Raw genomic sequence first — 20,994 nt, forward strand, 5'->3', positions numbered from 1 at the left:
ACCTTTTATAATAGCTTTGTATCTTGTGCTTTGATACCTGTTTTTTTTACTTCTATTTTGAGAACACTGTTTTAATACTCACATACCTTGTGCATGCGAATAGTTTCGGTCAATTAAATTAAACTTACTTGACAAAGATTAAAATAAATAAAGTAATTTTGTGAATCCCAAGTTTTATTAATTTTTGTTGCGTTTTGTTGCATCTCCATAGATTGTTTAAAAATAATGGAAACAGCATCATAGAAAGCGAAAACTTCACCGTAGATTGTTTAAAAATCAGGAAAACGGAATCGTAGAAAGCGAAAAGATCGCTGTGGATCATTTAAAAATCATGAAAACAAGATCTTAGAAGCGGTCATTTCAATTTGTATAAAAGGTAAAACGATGGTGGAGACAGTCCCTGAATAAAATACAACATTTAGGTATGTATAAAAACATTAAAAGTGCACGCAAAACAAGAGATTCTATCAAAGTATCATAATAAATTGCGGTACTGTATGTCAATGATCTTATCAATGGAACCTTTTGGGAAAGTTCACTTGTTTGCAGATGACACTAATATTCTACCTTCCAGGGTTCGAATTAACAGTTCGCAATTCACAATTTGTGAATCCAAATGCCATTTTTGTAATTCACTTTGCAAGGAAAATGATAAATTTGCAAATCGAATATTTTTAAGCAGCGATAGAAATGCTTTTTCAGATCGGGTTTTAAAAATTTAGGAACGAAAAACACCAATAGAAAAGCTTTGTTATATCACATTTTAAAAGTTTAAGAACGAAGAGCAGCGATAGAAAAGCTTTTTAGATCGCATTTTAAAAGTTTAAGAACAAAAAGCGGTGATAGAAATGCTTTTTTAGATCGCCTTTAAATAGTTTAAGAAAGAAAAGCGGTGATAGAAATGCATTTTTAGATCACATTTTAAAAGTTTAAGAACGAAGAAAGGCAATAGAAAAAATTTTTTAGATCTCATTTTAAAAGTTTATCAATGAAGAACGGCGATGGAAAAGCTTTTTTAGATCGTATTTTAAACTTAAGAACAAAGAATGGCGATAGAAAAGCTTCGTTATATCGCATTTCAAAAGTTTAAGAACAAAAAACGACGGATAGAAAAGCTTTTTCAGATCCCTGAGATAGATCCCTGAGATAAAACCTGCATTTAAGCTCTAACATCAAGCAACTTTTTAAGCATGTCAATATGAACCTGCTCATAGTTACATGTGATTATCCCTTAACACCTCAAAGACAAAATATATATTATCTTCAAGCCTAAAAATAAAAGCCCTAATTGGGTTTTAAGTCAGTACCACAAAAATCTCTGAATCTACTTGCATCAAATATCTCGGTTTACTTAAAGATAACACCTTATCCTGGAAACCACAAATTAATGCCGCAATAAAAAAACTAAGATCTACCAACTGTGTTATTGCGAAACTGAGACACTCTGTGCCCTTAAAAGTCACTATCAATATCTATTATTATCTTTTTTATTTAAACTGAAATACAAATTCTTAATATCACTTTATTATAAAACTTTTTCTCAAATGACATTCCTCAACCACTTGCTGAAACTTTTGATGTCAATGCTATCCATAGCCGTTATAACACAAGAAACAAATCTGCGGGTATGCTAGACCACTTTCATTGCAACCCTTACACTATGGTTTCAACTGAATCAAATGTCAAAGAGTTCCATCTTTATCTTGGATAATCTTTAAAAGGCAACTAATCTATCTTTTTGTCACTTTCTGTCCCTTCTATAAAATCTAACCTAACTTCATATTTTTCTTTCCAGTTATGACCCTCCTTGTCTTTTGTAACGTAATTCTTGATATGTAGTTCATTAATATTATATATAATCACTCCGTTATGTTTCTTGTGCTGTGTTTGTTGTGTTATGATGTGACGTGATGTTTTTGTCTCTCTTTAGTTTCTTTTTTCTTTTTTTACAGCATACAAAACTTTGGTGGTACTAAAAAAATTCTCTACTTGATTCCCTTCCGTCTTTTTTCTGTTTAAAATTTCCTTAGGGGATGTTTTTGTAAAATAAAACTTTGCGCATCATTGATGACGTTGGATCTGATCATTTGTTTTCTTGTTAACACCAACTTTATTTTGCATATCATTTTTTTTAAAAATTAAGAACGAAATATTAAGAAGGATAGCATGTATGTAGGTTTTGTTTTAATAAATTTTAATAAATTTAACTTGGATGGTTATAATTTGTTTGCTGTAGACAGAAACAGAAATGTATTGTATATAACACATTTCTGTTACTATTATTTACAAAGTATTTTTAGCATACTGAAGGATGTGAACTTTCTTTTCCCATACTGCTTAGAGTTTTTAACTTGTCCTCTCCACTATGACACAAATTAATATTTTTTAAGGTATAACTATGCAAGTTATGTCATTAACTAACTGTTAGTATCTGAGCTGATATCGCAATAAAATTTTTTATTTTCAAACTTTTTAGTGTATGGATAGAAAGTAAATTTAAGAATTAAAAATGTCTCAGAAGAATGCAGCAGAGACAGATGAAAATGCAACAAAATTCATATTAATGAATGACAGAATTGGGAAGGTGTTGCCTAAAAATTGGCTTGAGAGAAATTTTAATACAATTGCAAAAAAAATAAGTGGGGATTATCATGCAATTAAAGGTGGGCTGTATAAAGAGTTGCCTGTAGATTTGCAACCAAAAGACACTAAATTTGTTAATCTTGTCTCGATTGAAAACAAACAGCATACACTTGAGGTTTCATTGCAAGATGTCCAAGAAGTTTCAAAGGAGCATGCTGACATGTTGTTGGCTGTGCCATCTTGTATTGATCGAATGGAAATAATGAACAATCGTGATCTCTTGAGGTCAGCTACTGATGCAAAGGTTGGGGACCAAGTGAAAGTGGATACAGAACATGGTCAACCGAAAGGTATTCTCATGTATAAGGGAAGATTACGTAGGCATAAAGGCATATATTTTGGAGTAAAATTTGACGTAAGTTTTTTAATTATAATATTGGCAAGTTTTTAGCATGCCTTACTGTGCTCTTTTCCTGATGGATTGATTCTTACACAATATGATATTTTGTGACCTAGGAAATGATTAGGGTGTGTTTATATACTTTAAAACTATCTAGACTTAAATTATTAAATTTAGAATGTGTATAACAATAATAATTGCAGGTTTTTTGTATAGGAGGGGCAGAGGGTGGATTAGATACAGTTATAAAAGTATGAAGGGACAATTTTTTTTGCACACAGTAGAAACTGTCCTGGATGCTCAATTTTTTATTTTGCATACGTCTTTCCATTGAACATTCCACCATGAGTTAACCAAAATAATAAAATGAAATCAAGTTTTCCAAATCAATCCAAATCAAAAGGTACTTCAATTGTGACTATTAACCTCTTAACCCTTTTCACCGCAATACGAAAATAACAGAGAAAGAACATGAACTGGTGTTAACTCAGTTATGGTCAAATTCTTTTTAAATTGTATTTTAGAGGAATCATTTTTAAAAATTGTTCTTAAAAATTTATGTTTTAAAAAATTAATTGTTTTCCACAATCAGGACAACAGTCTGTTTTTGTTTTCTCTGTGACTATTACATTACAGATCCTCTGTAACATGGACATATAAACAATATTTCCTAATGTTTATATAATTTCTTTAATCTCTACAATAACAGTGTCTGTGATAAAAAAAATGCAGCAATAGGAATGATATTTTCAATATCCCCTTTTCATGATCAACCATTGTGGCAGGAAATCAAAACAAATTATTTCAGATAAAATTCAGGGCTGTGGTTTTATAATTTTTAATTTATAATTTTCAACTGGCACATTGGACTAGTCGTAGTGGATAAAAGTATATAGAGGGTATTAATAGTGGTAGTGTGACAAAAATTATCAATATTTATTAATATTAAGTGTGTATTTATGACAACTTTAATGTTGGCTGGCTTCTTATTTCTCCAAAAAGTTTTCTGTAAGATCAAATGCTTACCAAGTTTACTGAAACTTTTAATTTTTTTTTCAAAAGATACCCAGCTTTTCATCCTATCCAGATTTTATAGGTAGGATGCTATAGCTAGCTATGCACACAGGGATGATATGCTGCCCAGCTATATGCATCGTTGTTATTGTCACACTTCCCAGCTAATATGCTTTGATCTTTCCGATTAGTATACATTTATAATAAGTAACCACAAATTGTTTGTTTTGTTTTGTCTGTTCAGAATCAAATTATTATTGTAGGTTTATCATTTCTTGAACTTATTCAAGAAATGATAAACATAGAATAGTAGCCACAAATTGTTTTTTTTTTCTTTGTTGGTTTTAGCATTATCCCAATGTTTTCAGAAGGTAACGACACCACTGACCATGCTGCTGTTGTTAGAAAATGTTTTTATTACAGGTCACACATCTATATAAATATTTAGTAGATGTAGTGTAGCCCTCTTTTCTAAAAAAATAAATTCAAGGATTTTAACATTGTTGTTATTCTCTTTGAAATTAACTTGACAGAGCAAGACTAGGTCTCTATCAACTATATTGATGACAGTGGTAAACTTTTAAGAGTATGTTGTGTGGGTTATTCCAAGGAAAATAAAAGCAAAATCATTTTTACTTACCATCTATATATATTCAAAACGTTTTTAACTTTCTGAGGCCATCACGTTGAGTTATTATGGTAAACTCATCAAGTATTAAACTCTGTCTCTATTACCAGAAGGGAATCATTTAAATGTGCGCAATGTGATTGAAAATATATAAACAGTTTAGAATAGCAATAAGCCAAAAGAAAAAATGTTCTCCTGGATTGTGTTGTAGAGAGAGTGTGGAAATTGTTATAGAAGAACTGATTATAATAAATATATAATGCAATGTTGCATAATCGCATGACATAGGTGAAGTAAGGTTACATACATATGTGATCACGAATGCAGTTATATTAATTTACACGTTATATCCCATGGGCAGTATTTTCTTTTTTGAGAGGCCTGCTTTAACTACACAATTCTGGAGAATGAACAAAGGCAGTGAAAACGTTTTGGTAAGCATATAGTAACCAGAATAGATTTTATGAACATGAATACAACATCTGTTTTTTAAAAAAAATCCCAAAAAACATTTCAACAACTAACTCCCTTTCCTGTTAAAAGTGTTTTTAAAACAAACTCATGTAGAAAACATACTGAATGTGAGAATGACATCAATTTATTTTACTATATTGCCCAATTTGGGGTAATTTTAGAAAAAAGGTAGGAAAAAGGGGAGGATTTGAAAAAGGTAGCATTTCCCTAAATGCTCACTGATATTAGGATTGACCAAGGATATTCTACAATGTACCTACCTTGTCTATGAATCAAATGTAAAAGGATTATTTTTTTAGAACAAAGTTGGAGATTGTAATGGTTCAGATGGTACTATGAATTATTTCAAATGTGAAGAAAACCATGGTACTTTTGTTGCATTGCATAAAATAATGTTTTCTGAACCAAGTCTTAATCAACAGAATGGGAGTAAAGAATATAAATCATCTACAAAGGAAAATTTACCAATCGATATAAGTCATCTAGCAGTTGGTATGCGTGTAATTGTGTTTGCTGACAAGGGAAAGAAAAAGATCCTTCGAGGAGTTATACGTTATTTGAATAAACCAAATAAGAATGCCAAATATATTGCTGGTTTAGAGATGGTATGTATAGCAGCTTCCGTACCTTGTTACCACAACAGTTTATAAGTTTATTTACCTCTAATGTATTGTAAAAACAGCCTTTTTATTACACCAGTATTTTCTTAAATTTTATATTTATGTTAGTACTTTTCTGCCAACAATTTTGAAGTAGAACTGCTTAAGGATATGATAGAACCTTTTGACACATGTTCAGTGTATTCAAAATTTCCCTATACATGCCACTTTTTTAACAAGATTCCAACTTTTTCAACAAGATTCCAAACAAAAAATACCCTCCTTTGTTTTGTTTTTATTTATAAAATACTACATAAATCGACCAATTTAACTCTTTTGATGAATCATTCGTTGATAACTCGATAATTTTAGTTTTAGACAAAATGGAGGGGAGTTATCAAAGCAAACACGCAGTGTGTTGACCAAATTTCTTGTTTCATGAGAAACCGACTGATAGCGTTGTGGTACAACGACTGATAGCCTTAGCCTTGTGGTAGAGCGTTCGCTTCCAGTGTGGGAGGTCTTGGGTTCAAACCCCGGCCGAGTCATGCCAAAGACTATGAAAGTGTGAATCTATTCTTTCTACTTAGCGTTCAGCATGAGAATAGGATTGATATCTTAGGCGGTTGTCTAGTTGAGCGATTGCTGTGCTTGCACAACTTTCGTAACTCAAATGGGAGCTTTAAATGCGCTAGGACCCCCTTTGAAGGACCCTCGTTGATACCAGTACCAATAGGAACTGAAGAGGCTATCCTGGGTAAATAATAGTAATAATAATATTGATAATAATAATAATAAAAACGGCTTAAACATTTTCTCTGGCGCCCACGCAGAGGTTTGGGGCTGGAATTTTACTTCTTGAATACTTAAAACTTTTTCAGTGTAAAATTAAAGTAAGTTAAAACTTTTGTTTATAACGTAAAAGATGGATCCAACATGCACTCTTTATATCTTTATCATTGCACAGGTTTTCATTCTGTTGACTAAACTATGAAGTAGCATTGTAACAGAGAAGTTTCTTCTGTTTCTCCTGCTTCATCTTTATATTTTTCTCTTCCTGTTCTCATATTAATAAAATATTTTTTGCAGTAAATTTGCGGTAATAAAAATCCTGAAACTTATAACTTGATTGCAAATAAATGTTGAGTTATATTTCTAGTATCTAAAAAGACCATGCAAAGCATGCATGTCTTGTAAATTTTAAATTCCAGACAAGATCAAAGATAACATTTCGAAAAAATACATTTTAATTTTTTTATCTCACTAAAATATTACTTTGATTATATTTTTTTTCTTGCAACTAGCCAGAAAGTTAGCACGGAAGTTATATCTGTGAGAAAAAAAATACCTTACCTTTATATTTTTTTAACTGTCACCTTTTACCTAACAAATTCACTCTTACTTTGAGGATTATATCTTTACCTCATTTTTTTAAATAAATTATCATTTAATCATGGTAACTCTGATGCCTTACTAATTAATTATTCTATTATTTATTTATTTTTTTATTTATTTATTTATTTATTTATTTATTTATTTATTTATTTATTTATTTATTTATTTATTTATTTATTTATTTATTTATTTATTTTCAGGATGAGAAATTGGACAAATTTTTTCAAAACGAAAGTAATATAAAGTATGCTGGCACCCCAAAACCTTTCCCATGTCCTAATGATAAACGTTTATATGCTGATCCAACAACATTATTACCAGAGAAACAATTTGATGAAAGTGCTGGTGATATAGTTGAACCATACACAATTTTAAACGAATGTAAGTGTTAAAGCTGTTATTTTAAAACATTACACATGACAGCAAATTTGAAAATTAAAACTTCATTCGTGATATTTTGTAAATTTTAAAGAGCAGGTTATAAAAGAAGGAACTTAAAAGATAATATTAATTGCTTTTGGTTCAACTAAGTTTGCTTCTTTATCTAGCACTAGACAAGAATGGGATGTCATCACTAAAGACAGAAGTAATAAAACCACCTGAAATAGAGGTTATAGATCTGGTTGAAGAGCAAGAACATATATGGAAAAAACACCAGGAGAAAAAAGAGTCTGAAAGGATGCGATCTTATTCTAATCCACACTCACTGCAAAATGGTGGAGATGATAGGTGGCAAGACAGTCTCTTAAATGATAATAAAAGTTCCAGCAGGGGTTCTGTTCCCACTGAAAACGAAATGAACGAGGAGGAAAGAGCAAATCAAATGAGAGAATATGATACAAGTATTCATATTTTGAAAAAGGAAATGGGCATTGACAATCTTGGACATGATAACAGGTTCTCAACAGTTAACTTTGATCCCCCCCAAAATAATGTTGATACAACATCAAAAGTTTTATCAAGTGGCAACCCTGTGAGTAACATAAGAGATGCAACTAATACATTTAAGCACACAGATCAAAAAAACATCCTAAAGTCTTTAAATCCTGACAGCAACTATCTGAATGTAAATTCAACTGACAGAAAACGACAACACTCTGCACCAAATGTGTCTGTTTATCCTGAAGAGTCATTTGAAGAAAAAACTAAAGACTTATACTCTGAGCGTCTACGTCACAAATCTGCTCCTGCGCGTGTTCTGCACAAAGATTTAAACCAAAATACAAACTACCTTACAGACGTTAACAGTACAAGTAATAGTGAACGGTACAGAAGTAGTGCATATTCAAGCTTGCCTAGGCAACCTGATAATTATGGAGGTAAGTTTCATAAATAAACAAAGCAAGATTAATTTTCCAGGTAATGTGTTTGTGAGAAAAGGGAGTTACTGTTCTCTAAAGTTTTATAGCTTGCCAACTATCTTGCTTACTTTTAGATTTTTTTGTCGTTTTGTAAATAATGTGATATCCTGTAAAAGGATACTCGTCATGTTTTCCAACACTGTACTTTTTTTATTTTTTTACAGAAAAAAGCTATAATGCTACACAACAATCACCTACTGTTTATCCATCTGAAGACCGCAGTAGCTCTCTCCAAGTGGGTTCCATGGCTCAAATTGTGATTTCCTCAAAAGCTCATTATGGTGTTATAAGGTGGACAGGTTATCCAACGAATATACCTTATAAGCTGGCTGGGTTAGAACTGGTAACATTTTTGTTTTAAATAAGCTATATACTAACATGACTCCTGCAAGTTATTAAAAAAAGGTGTCTAAAATTGTTTTCAAGTGTACCATATCCATTAAGTTCAAGTAATTAGAACTTAGCAGTTGTAGTGTCTTCTGATGAAATTTCAATTTGCAGTCTTATTGTTGGCTTGTTATTGTAAATTTACCAAAGGCATCTGTTGTTAGAGTGGTGATAGTTGTAACTTTTACTGCTGCAGACAGGATATAAACAAACAACAGCTATGTAAGATTACTAATTCGCAATATTTAAATGGATATTTAATGAAATGAAATGAAATTGAGCTCATTCTTAATGTTTATTCTGTATTTTACACAATCTTCAAGGTCCTATTTGCAAACTTTAATTCTGTAATTTTGTTTCAAAACAATTTTTTACTTTACGTTCTATTAAAGATATTTTTAAAAGGTACCCATTTAAATTTTGTAATATTTGTGTTAAGCAATCCCTTATAGGAGGAAGATGGTTCCTAATAGATTATGGGAATTTATGCCAACACCAAATTTCTAATTGCTTTTTTTTAGATTTTTATGAAATTTGTGACTATTAGTAATTTTATGTCTGACTTATAGTTCAGAATATTTGCAAAGTCACTGTAAGCCCTCTGAAATAAAAATTTGCATAAATTGTAATAATTTTGCCTCTTGTTTATTTGATTTGATTTTCATGACTTTAATCCCATATATTAATTTTGTCGCTGTTGTTTATTTTTATGTACAAAAGCTGAAAAATACTATTTGAAGCAATTAATATATTAATCCAAACCTTTTAAAACGCGATTTAGCACAAAAATATTTACAATAATGTATTCCTTTTGTCAAGCTACTATTGTTTTATAAAGCTATTACTCTGAGAATTTATTGTGGTTGTATGTTTTATCCTCCCCCAACTCACCCCCTAAAAGCTTATACCAAATAGAGTATTAATGACAACTTAGGCTGAATAGAGTATTGGTGATACTTAATTTGGGCTTTGTAAACACTTCTACAATATATTTTTTACCAGTAAGGTTATATAGAACAATGATATTAAATTATTCAAAACAGAAGTGAAAGAAGTAAGTTTTTGACATTATTAAACAAAGTAAGGAGAAGAAATAGTTTCTTTAAGAGTAGTTTGTATTATAGTTGGAATAAACTTTGTTTCTGTGTATTATGTTGTGTATGAGGTCTATACCTTTCTTTGTTTGTCACCCTTCTTTTAATTTAAATTTTAATTTCCTTACTTTACTGCTTTACTTACCATTCTGTTGTGTTAGTATGCATGAATTCTTTAAAAGTTGTACAACTATATATAAGGTTTAAAACATCTCTCTGTTTTAATAACTTAAAATTTGAAGACATTTTTAAAGTTTCAAAGAAACCCATACAACATAAACTGAAGTTATTAAATTTAACTGTACAACATAGATTTTTTATTTTCGAATTTACCTTTTAAGTTGTCTCTGTAAATATGGCTATAGATGTTTTCTGTGTTTAGGAAAACCCTATAGAAGGTGGAACAGATGGTACATTTCAAAGGGAAAGATTTTTTGTCTGTCAACATGGGCGAGGCTTCTTCTGCAAGCTGTCAACTTGTAGACCTGACGAAAGGTTCAATAGTGTACCATATCCATTAAGTCCAAGTAAGTAGAACTTTGCAGTTGTAGTGTCTTTAGATGAAATTTCAGTTTGCAGTCTTAGTGTTAGCTTGTTATTGTAAAATTAACAGAAGGCATCTGTTGTCAGAGTGGTGATAGTTGTTACTTATTTTAGAACAGATCACCCAGTTATCTTAATTCTTAACCGGTCCGGGGTTTTTCGAACATACTATGACTGGGGGGCGGCTTCCGCCCCCCCTCAATAACTTTTCATAGGATTGTTCAAATTGAATCAAACTTGGCACACTTATAGTACGTCATAAAAGAAACAAATTGGCGGCAATAAATTTTTGCTTGCGTCAGCACATTTTTTGTGACGTCATCAGAAGCTTGAAAATTGTTAAAAATGCCACTATCTGCTTAAAATATAATTACTTTTGTTCTAGAGCGAATTTTTACATTCTGTTTGAAGTTTCTGAAAGCTAAATAAATTTTTTTTAACAGATCTTCCGGTTTTTACATGAATCGGATAAAAAATTGCCAAAATCCGTTTTTTTCTGATTTTCGGGTGTCAAAATTATTTAAAATGATTCTTCTTGATGAAACAAAGTTGTGTTGCAAGTTTCAAGTTCTAAGGATATTCCTAACAGAAGTTATTATATTTTCCCCATTATAAGGATTTCATAGAGATTTTAGGGGTAGTTTCGAGTAATGGCCAATATCGAAGCCTCTGAAAGGTATGGGACCTAAAAATTTAGCATGGAGGTGTCTAATAGATAAATGTTGAAACTCAGTAAGTATCATAGCCATATAAGAAAGCAATCAAGAGTTATTAAAAAAACCGGAACCCCCCCCCCCCCCCCCTGGACCGAATAGGGTTAAATATTGTATTATTATTTTTTATGATTGCATAAATTCACATGATGGACATTATTTAGATTGAAAATGTTCTTGAAACCTTTGCGTCAGCAATGCTCCAGGGTTTGCACAGGTCCTGTTGAGCCTAGAAAAGCATCATTAAAAAGTGATTTTAGCAGGAGTTTTAAAAAACTTTAAAAAGTGGGGGAATTGTCACCTTAGGAGTCAGGGAATTTTGTACTTTAGTATGGACTTTTTTTATTTTCTCGATACAAAATAATAAGCAAAATTGCTGACAAAACACGTCTTAACTAGTTAATAAAGTAGCAAAATTATTTATTGCACGTTTGGCATTGATAAGGGAAAATTACCTAATTTAGGTAAAAGGTAATGAAAAAATCATGGACTTCGTACAGACCCCGTATTCCATAATTACTTTAAAGGGAACTTAAGTTATAAAATGAAGTTGAACTTATATTATAGAGCTTAAAAAAGTCTTTTTAAAAATTTTAAAAAGCTTTTTTCGTTCTTCCCTTCAAGGTTCTAAAATTGTAGTAAAAAAACCATATCCTAGAATAATCTGAATGCAACTCTGAATACCTTGTTATGTTCTCAATCCGTAGTATGCATAACTTGCTTTGTAGGTTATGTTGCTGCCGAAATTGAATCAGTGCATGGTTGCCTTCTCCCAGCCACCAAATTGGAACCAAAGTATGTGGGAAGGAAAAAGGGTGTACAGGGTCATCACAATTCCTGCTATATGGATGCTACCATTTTTGCCATGTATGCATTTGCTCACGTATTTGATGTTGCATTGCATCGAAAGAAGCGGAGGGATGACATTTTAGAATACGATCGCGTGCAGCGGATTCTTAAAGAGCAAATTGTAAACCCGCTGAGGCAGTAAGATTTTTTGCTTATTAAATTGTGATAAATGATATGGAGGACTTATGGTCAGTCTTTTGGTTTGTTGTGCGGTACAAAAAAACAGAAGCTGCATAACGTTAAATAGCAAATAAAAAGTTTGTCAAAACTTAGCACAAAAATTCTCTCCTTATCGTATTAATTTAGGGTTCTGGTTTTTTTTTACGCAACTATCCTAATAATTTGATCATTGGATTTCTTGATGCTTGATAGCCTAGTAAAAATCCGTTTAGAAATTTAAAAAAAAAAGTTTTGATAACATGCACACTTCGTTTGTTAACAATTCTCAGCATCTTACCTTCATTTCTTTGCCAACTAATACTAGTTTTAATGTTGTATTTTAAAGAAAAAGGGCATGAGAAAGCAAATCTTTTCATGAGAAAACAAATGAACCTCTGTGTTTTTTTTAAAAGTTTAGGGTTCTGACCTTATGGAGACAGGGACTAAAGTAAAACTGACCTTTTTGATTTGTGAGTCCTTCCTTTTGAAATGCATGGAGAAAATTTTTTTTAGCTTTTTCAAGTCCAAAAGTCAGAGAATTCGTTCCTTGAGATGTACTTATTTTTAACATGTCTAATGTCTGACTTCTCTAGAAATGGTTATGTACATCATCAGAGTGTTATGGAGCTGCGCAAATGTTTAAATGATTTAGGAGATATTGGTGGCTTCCTAAATGAAGAAAAAGGTAAAAGCGACGTGTTTGTAGCTAGTAAAGAATTAGTTTACGACCTTTAACACTTAACACCGAGTTGGGTTGGGACAGGGATAAGTTGCCTGACAGAAGAGGGGCTAGTTATGCTGATCAAGGCAAATGGTTAGTGGAGGCTATTAGGAAAATGTAGAGAAGCAAAGCTGCAGGTGTGACAGAAATGGAGTTGCAGAGATAAAAGTGACTGAAGATACTGCAGTCATCCTTATTATATGTCTTGTCAATCAGATTGTTATTCTGGTGTTATTCTTAATGACTGGCAATCAAGTGTAATAGTCAATTGTTTCAAGGGCAAAGGTGACGCCTTAGAATGAGGTCATTATAGAGGGTTAAATCTGGTTTAATCAAGTAATAACAGTTGTTGAAGAAGTGATTATTAGTTAAGAATCCTTATTTTACCTTGGTAGAATTTAAAAAGCTTTTTTGATAGAGTGTCACGTAAAGTTATTTGGTGCTATGAGAAAAATATGTGTGGATGAGTTGCTTGTTAAGATGGTTTAGTCTATATGTACTACAATGCTAGAAATGTCATGATTAACAATTCACTAAAAGGAATGAATGATAAATTCAGTTTGTATGTAAAGGTTGCAAAGATTGAGATTATAGACAAGTTTTTCCAACTTTAACAGTGGCAGAGGCAGTTTAAAACTTCTGTGATATTTTGGAAGTGAATGGGATCTCGGAAGAGTTGTTACTTGCAGGATGGAGTTACTTCTTTTGTTGACTAGAAGATGTCTTGTCCATGTAGGTCTCAATTGAGGTAAAAGGTTGGTTTTGAGGCCTGTATAAGAAGTATTATTTTGTACAGTAATTGGGTTGACAATAGGAAGCTTAGGAAACAAGAACAAGGCCTACCTGCAACAGTGTTTTAATAATTTTTTGTTTGAAGCTTGTTATATAAAAAAATATATGACTACTTCCAAAGTTACATAAAAACACCGTTAAAAATATAATTCGAATTGCCTGTGACATTTTTACTGCATCATAAGACCTAATGACATGGAATTTTCTCTGGGAAGATGTCCAGGGTGGGAAAAATGAAAAAATTATCAACTGTGAGGGGGGTCGTTTATTAGGCACCAAAGAATATTTGTGAGACCAATTTTTGCTTAATTCAACTCAATTCAAAAACAAGAAGTACTGTTTCAAAGTACTATTTACCAAAACCTTCTTTCATAAGTAAACGTTTGACAAGAAAAAAAACGGCTTTAAAAATGTTAGATAAAACACTGCCGTCTGTTTTTTACCTACACCGCGCCTTGCAAAGTGGATTATCTCTTAGTTAAGGACTTGAGTACACTCTATTACGGACTATTGTGAAGTTTTCAAATATGACCATACTGTCTCCTAAAATTTCCTTGGAAACCTGTTGTGATAAATTTGTTTTGAGTTGTTAGTTTTTTAATCAATCAAAGGTTGTTAAGAGAACAATATATTTTTCTAATTCAAGCTTTGTCACAATTGTACAACATGTTAAGTATTTTAGTTAATTTTATTGAGTTAACCGTCATCTTAAACAAAAATTAAGTCATGGAACACAAAGCTATGCTCAGCCAACTTAACATACCTACTAGCTTAATATTGTTGAAATTTTTTATGTTTTAAGATCCATGAAATTTGAGAGGTTAGAAAACATTTTTGGAATAGTTCATGCGTACAATCTGTTATAGATATTTGAAATTTTAATTATATTTAATAGTTCAAAGACAGTGTCTGTGTAGATATAGAAGAAGTACTCTCTGTTTCTCTCCAGTGAAGAACTTTTTGCCAATTATGAACAATATAAAATTAAACGAATTTCTTCTTTTAGATCCGGAAGAATTTGTTGTTTTGTTGTTTGAAAAAGTTTTAAAAATCGATCCATTTGTGAAGTTGAGGTATGTAATTTTTTTTTTTGGAAAAGTGTTTTTTTCTATCTTGCTGTTGGAAAAAAAAAACTGGCCTCGTATATGTTCATTCTAGTTGTAAATGAACCCGTTAAGTTAAGTGGGCTACTGTATTGAGGGACACACAAACATAATTCCACATAACGACTACCTTAATATTGGTGAATTTAATATGTTGCGTGAGACACGCCAGACGGATAAAAAACACATGCTAATTAGAGGGGTCCCTCTCAAGTGAACCCAAGTCAAGTGGCACTTTGCCTTATTCCAGAAAATTAACGAAGCACTGGAATTTTGAAAGTTAATTAAATGTCCCTTATTAAATTTGAACGAAACTAGTTACTAGTTAAAACCTACTTCGTTCTTTTTCTGTTTGCTTTGCACACAAAAAATTAATATTATCCTGATATGGTTTACTTTTCTATAAGAGCAACTTCTATAAGAGCAACTTCTACAAGAGCAACTCCTACAAGGGCAGCTTCTATAAGAGCAGCTTCTATAAGAGCAACTTCTACAAGAGCAACTTCTACAAGGACAGCTTCTATAAGAGCAACTTCCATAAGAGCAACTTCTGTAAGAGCAACTTCTACAAGAGCAGCTTCTACAAGGGCCGCTTCTACAAGAGCAACTTCTATAAGAACAACTTCTACAAGAGCAACTTCTACAAGGGCAGCTTCTATAAGAGCAATTTCTATAAGAGCAACTTCTACAAGAGCAACTCCTACAAGGGCAGCTTCTATAAGAGCAACTTCTATAAGAGCAACTTCTACAAGGGCAGCTTCTATAAGAGCAGCTTCTATAAGAGCAACTTCTACAAGAGCAACTTCTACAAGGACAGCTTCTATAAGAGCAACTTCTATAAGAGCAACTTCTATAAGAGCAACTTCTACAAGAGCTACTTCTACAAGAGCAACTTCTACAAGAGCAACTTCTACAAGAGCAACTTCTACAAGAGCAACTTCTACAAGGGCAGCTTCTACAAGGGCAGCTTCTACAAGGGCAGCTGATATAGTAAACGTTTTAAAGGGGAGAATAGAAGCTGGTTGCGAATAAACCCATTTACTTAAATGGGCTCACACAAAAGCAGTTCCACGTAGCGGGGGGTCCCACTTGTCCAGGCTTACACTCATGCAGGATCCCACTTATCCAGGGTCCCACTCATCCAGGGACCCAGTTAACAGGGTCATACTGTATTGCCTTAATGGTAAAAGTTAGTCAGAAAAAGTATTAGTCGCTTGCAAAGAATTTAAAAACATTTTCACCGACTATTTTTTTAACATACTTTTTGCTGATAATTTTTGAAAGAATTTAAGTGCGAAGGAAATTTACAAATTCTCTTTTTTATATATATAACAATTTTAACTCAAAATGTAAGTTAAACAACTGCAAATGTTGTGTCCTTTGATTTGTGAGAATTTTTGTTCTTATTGTGCTACAAGTAATAATCAGTAACAAATCTCAATCGGTTAAAAATTTTGGTTACACTTTACCCAAATTTGGTCAGGTATACCAAGTTTGTTGGAAAAATGTCCACCTCGTCATGAAAGTCAATAGTCAGCATCTGCCACGCTGACAACCCCAATATATTTCGGCAGTTTTGTTAGATTCGATAGCATTCAGTGTATGTCTCGTTTTTTTTTTCACAGATCGGGCAATGGACGCGAAGAGACGTCGCATTTGTATCAGATTTTTGCTGAAAGAGACGTGAGAAATCCACTGCCATCAATACAATATTTATTGGAATATTCCTTCATGTCTGCAAACCTCCAACTGGCCGAAGTAAGTTGAGATTTTTTACTAATCTTGTGCTTATAAGTCTTTGTTTTTCGTGACAATCACAAGATATATAAAAAAGAAAGAAGTCCCCGAATTGCTTTGGATTTAAATTTTTGATTGTCTCAGCCAACTTCTCTGAAATTTATGCTAAAAAAATAGTCATGAGAATATTTTATGGAAACTTTACCTTATTAGACAAAATGTACACTGTGTTGTTATGAATGTGAATGACTTGAATTGGCGGTATTAAAAACCACCCTTTCTGTCCCCTGTTGCCAGGGGTAATTTCTACTGCACGTTCAAAATACGCTAAATTTGCCCCGTTATTTATTCAGTTAAGCCCGTTTTTGCAGGGGAATTAAATTCTTAGGGAAACCGCTGTGTGAAGGAAGAATAAATATTTATAGCATAACGTAAGGTATCTGCAGTAATATACTTGTTACAGACCAAAGAAAAACTTGTCGCCTTTATTGCTTTCGCTTTTCTCTGTAAAATCATATAGTTCTTTACCATCGCTGTAATTTTGATGAATGCGTTAGTTTCTGGGCCACAATAAACGTGTATACTTTGTATAAAAAAGGTATACTGCTCGTTCAAGTTAAAAACTAACAATCTTAGTGTCAACTATTTTCTTTGGGTGGAAAACGAAGTACAACGTTTTCATTTTTAGATACCTTCTGTTATGGTGCTGCAAATGCCACGTTTTGGAATGCAGAAATTGTACAAGAGAATTATAATCAACCCCACATTGAATATCACACGAATCTTATCAGATGGTAAGTTCGTCTCTTCTGTGAGCATATTTTTACGAAAGCAAAAAAAAAAAGATGCAATTTTTTTTTTCATTCCGCTAGCATAATCTTGTTTTCTAAAAGCATTGTTATCGGAGCAAAACGTAGGCTTTTTTACGACTTTCTTCGCCTAATTCATATGGCTGTTTTATAAAACATAGACGATAAAAGTTTTGTGTCTTTTAGTCATGTCAATCAACCAAAAGTACAAACGGCACTTATCTTGTAGAAAACATTTGCATTTTGATCTTTTTTTCTTTATGAAAAAAGATACCTTAAGTAATCTCTGACTTTGGACTAGTGGTTGAACGTGCTAAAGGTCATGGTGTCAATTCCTCCTTTTTTAATGACAGCCACGTAATGTGAATCGCATGAGAAGACCAATAGAAACTGTCTTCAGCCATTCTATATATTAAGTACTTAGTACATTACGTTATGCGTGTGCTTGTCCTGTTAGAATCATCTTATTTTGGAAGGTGAAAAAACTGTGCTGACCTCATCATTACTCGTGTTGTTTCGAATTAGACATGTAGTTAGCCAATCCCATCACTAATATGAGTAATTACAGGTTACAAAACACTATTTGTCTTGGTTAAGACATTGCTTATAGATCCCTTGTGAAAGTTTATAAAAAGAAAATATATGCACAATACATAGCTAAAACATTTGCCGATGGATGAACGCAAGTCTTCGAGCGTGCAAAAAGTTTGCGAATTAAGCCCAAATTGGTAAATTTCGTAATTTTTGTGTTAGTATGATTTCTATTTGCGCAATAAATGATTTTACTTGCCAAATCTCTCTAATAATATCCGTAATTTTGTCTCTCGTCCAATAGGCAATTAACTATTGTCAAATTTTGAAAATGTCTATAGCACTGTACACTTGTTTCATATAACTCTACAAAGTAAAAAAAATACTACGTAGGGATGCAACACGTTGATAAAACAAGCTTTTCTGTCCTTTCGTACTAGCCATTCAGTCTTGCGTGATTTGTGGAGCGGTTGCCAACTCTTTTTGTCGTGAGTGCGCATGTCAGTTTGGTTGGAACAATGTATACGCTTATCTGTGTCCAAGCTGCTGGAAAAGTGTTCACAATCATCCGAAAAGGTTACATCATCCTGCACCACCGTCGTTACCGCCATCCGATCATCATTCGACTGAGGAGCAAAAAGTGACCATGGAGTTGTTTGCTGTTGTGTGCATCAACACCAGCCATTATGTATCGTTCGTAAAATGCGGAACACACAACGACGAAAGTTGGGTGTTTTTTGACAGTATGGCTGACAGATGTGGTAAGTATATTTATGTAGGGTAATGTTGCTGTTTTATTTTCCTCGTATTTTATTGTTTTCATCTTTGACTTTGTCCTTGTTGTAGTCGTTGTTATTACTGTTACCGTTGCTGTGGGTGTTTTTGTCGTCGTTGCTGTTGTCGACGTTGTTTTCTTTGTCGTCGTCGTTGTTGTTGCTGTTTTTTTCAGTGTTGTTGTGGTTGTCGTCGTCATCGTTGTTGTTATTGTTGTTCATTCTTGTTGTTTTTATCTTTTTTCACTGCAGTTATTTAAATTTTTGTTAAACACATTTCTTCACGAAAAAGGTGGCGAGAATGGATACAACATACCTCAAGTTTCCCAGCTTGATGATTTGAAACGTTTTCTGTATGGAGAACCACTTGACATTGCTGATCTCGACAAAAAGAGCGACGAAAGGATAGTCCGACTCTACGAAGACGCGTCTTTGTGTTTCTATCGCAACAAAGAAGTAACAATGTATAAGTAGTCGAATTACCGTGGTGTTATTTAAATACATGATTGCAACGACCCTGGCGTTCGTAACCGTTTAGCGGGATATTACTCCAGTAACGTCATTAGATCTGCGATGTATGGCGTTTGCAACGCGTCAGCTAGATGAAGAGAGATCGTGAAGAAGTTGAGATGGAAAGGCCAGGTCAAAACCTTTGTATAAAATTGTAAGATATAACTTAGTTGGAACATAGAAATTTAAAAAGACGTAAGGTAATGACGTAGAAATATGGTCTTTATTTTTGTAAACTGTTTTTTATTTAGTTGTATGGGTTTCGAAATAACGGTAATCTCTGCGGGGAAGTATACTTTATATTGCTATTTTAAAAATCTACGTAGGAGCCTGTTTGTCGTTGTCTTTTGTAGCCTTAATTATTTCGAAACAAATTTTATCGGTTCCTTAGTTTATTTGCTGAAATATTTTTTGACTTAGCGGGTAAATTTAAAAAAAATATTCTTCTTTAAGTCCTATTGTTATGGGCAACAAAGTTTGCAAAGTTTTAAATTGAGAATATTCAGACCATATAGCTTGTTTTGTGTTACTGTTTTCGTTTTTTGTATTTTGTTTATTTTTCTCAAAGATTTCATATTGAGACTGGAAAGTGAAGTTCGAACTTGTAAATTTATTTGGCACAAAACATTTTTTGCAATATAATTTCTTAGACCATGTTTACACATTTCGGAGTTACACATTTCGGATTGTCTTTCTGCTAGAATAGATGCATTTCGAATCAGGGTTTTCACACAGATAACAAAGTAAGTAACAACATCTTCAGTTATTGTTGACATAAATTTTCCGGCATTATACTGTTTATACTGTTTTTACGTGTCAATTTGTCCACAGTTGAGTGATACTACTCCAGGGCAAATTTTGGACACCGGAGCGAAATGATTTCGTTTCTCTTTTTGGGTCGTTCCGGATACTATAGTGTGCGAAACAGAAATTGTTCCGGTGCATCAATCCGGAATGTGTGTACACAAGGTTAATAGTAGTGTTTAGTTAACACTTCAAATCATTTTTTAATTTAAATTATTTTTATGTTTAACTTCTGTGTTCTTTCGTACTTTCTAACCAATTTATGGGTAAGATAAGAATAAAAAATTTGTGTAAAATAACTAATGTGATGTCTATAAGTTTAGATTGTCGAGTAAGTAAGTGAGCAGTCGCATGCTATTACTTAAAATTACCATCAGTAGAGAATTGCCACCATTTTTATAATGGGCGATATCGTTCCTTAAATGCGTACACAAACAAAAAAGATCGCGAATTTGTTTCTGTGTTCGATTTCTTTAAGCATGTCCTCACGGACACTATTCTATGGTTGAACTATGGTCAGCTATGCCACAAATTAAATGCTTTTTAACGAATTTTTTGTTTTCGCTGTTTCTCTGTTTATATCGATGTGAGTTATCTTTGAAAGACGAGTTTTAGAAAACGCACGTGCATTTTTATAAAAAATATTAATAATATCAGGATTAAGTATTATATTGTTGTTGTTTTTTTCTCCTTTAGTAAATTCCTCAACCTAATAGGATTCAGTAATTATTAGCAAAAAACCACAGGAGTCGCTGGAGCTAATGGGTGCCAGGTCTCTTAAATGAATAACATTCGATACACTTCTTCATTCCAAATCAGTTTTTTAGTCGTTGGAGATTAAAGCAGCATGACGGAACACTGATGTAGTACAAACTTTTAAGCATTGAACAAAAAACTTTAAAAGAGTTTTTCGCCAGTTTTTTCCCCCACGGGTTTTAACCACAACCCTGAGCCTTAAAAAGGGGGGGGGGGGCAATACAAGTTCTCACAATTGTCGTAAGTAAAATTTAAATTC

General features: G+C 32.7%; 1 protein-coding gene across 1 annotated transcript; it reads left to right on the forward strand.

The window, feature by feature from the left end:
- Positions 1-12: 12 nt before the first annotated feature.
- LOC130614804 (ubiquitin carboxyl-terminal hydrolase CYLD-like) lies at positions 13-20,648 on the forward strand. The gene is made up of 14 exons (XM_057436262.1): positions 13-422; positions 2,477-2,998; positions 5,399-5,704; positions 7,294-7,474; positions 7,642-8,412; positions 8,619-8,797; positions 10,318-10,462; positions 11,920-12,178; positions 12,793-12,884; positions 14,719-14,785; positions 16,441-16,573; positions 17,241-17,346; positions 18,333-18,653; positions 18,958-20,648. The coding sequence occupies exons 2-14, from the start codon at positions 2,510-2,512 to the stop codon at positions 19,137-19,139; spliced, it is 3,231 nt and encodes a 1,076-aa protein (XP_057292245.1). The 5' UTR covers positions 13-422; positions 2,477-2,509; the 3' UTR covers positions 19,140-20,648.
- The last annotated feature ends 346 nt before the right edge of the window (positions 20,649-20,994 follow it).

The sequence above is a fragment of the Hydractinia symbiolongicarpus genome, chromosome 11 (assembly GCF_029227915.1).
Source record: "Hydractinia symbiolongicarpus strain clone_291-10 chromosome 11, HSymV2.1, whole genome shotgun sequence".
Taxonomy (NCBI): Eukaryota; Metazoa; Cnidaria; class Hydrozoa; order Anthoathecata; family Hydractiniidae; genus Hydractinia; species Hydractinia symbiolongicarpus.

Excerpts from the sequence above, each read along its gene's own strand:
- LOC130614804 (XM_057436262.1), top strand. The coding sequence starts at position 2,510 with ATGTCTCAGAAGAATGCAGCAGAGACAGATGAAAATGCAACAAAATTC. Across the intron at positions 5,705-7,293 it reads ATATTGCTGGTTTAGAGATG|GATGAGAAATTGGACAAATT; the intron begins GTATGTATAGCA and ends ATTTATTTTCAG. Across the intron at positions 8,413-8,618 it reads GCAACCTGATAATTATGGAG|AAAAAAGCTATAATGCTACA; the intron begins GTAAGTTTCATA and ends ATTTTTTTACAG.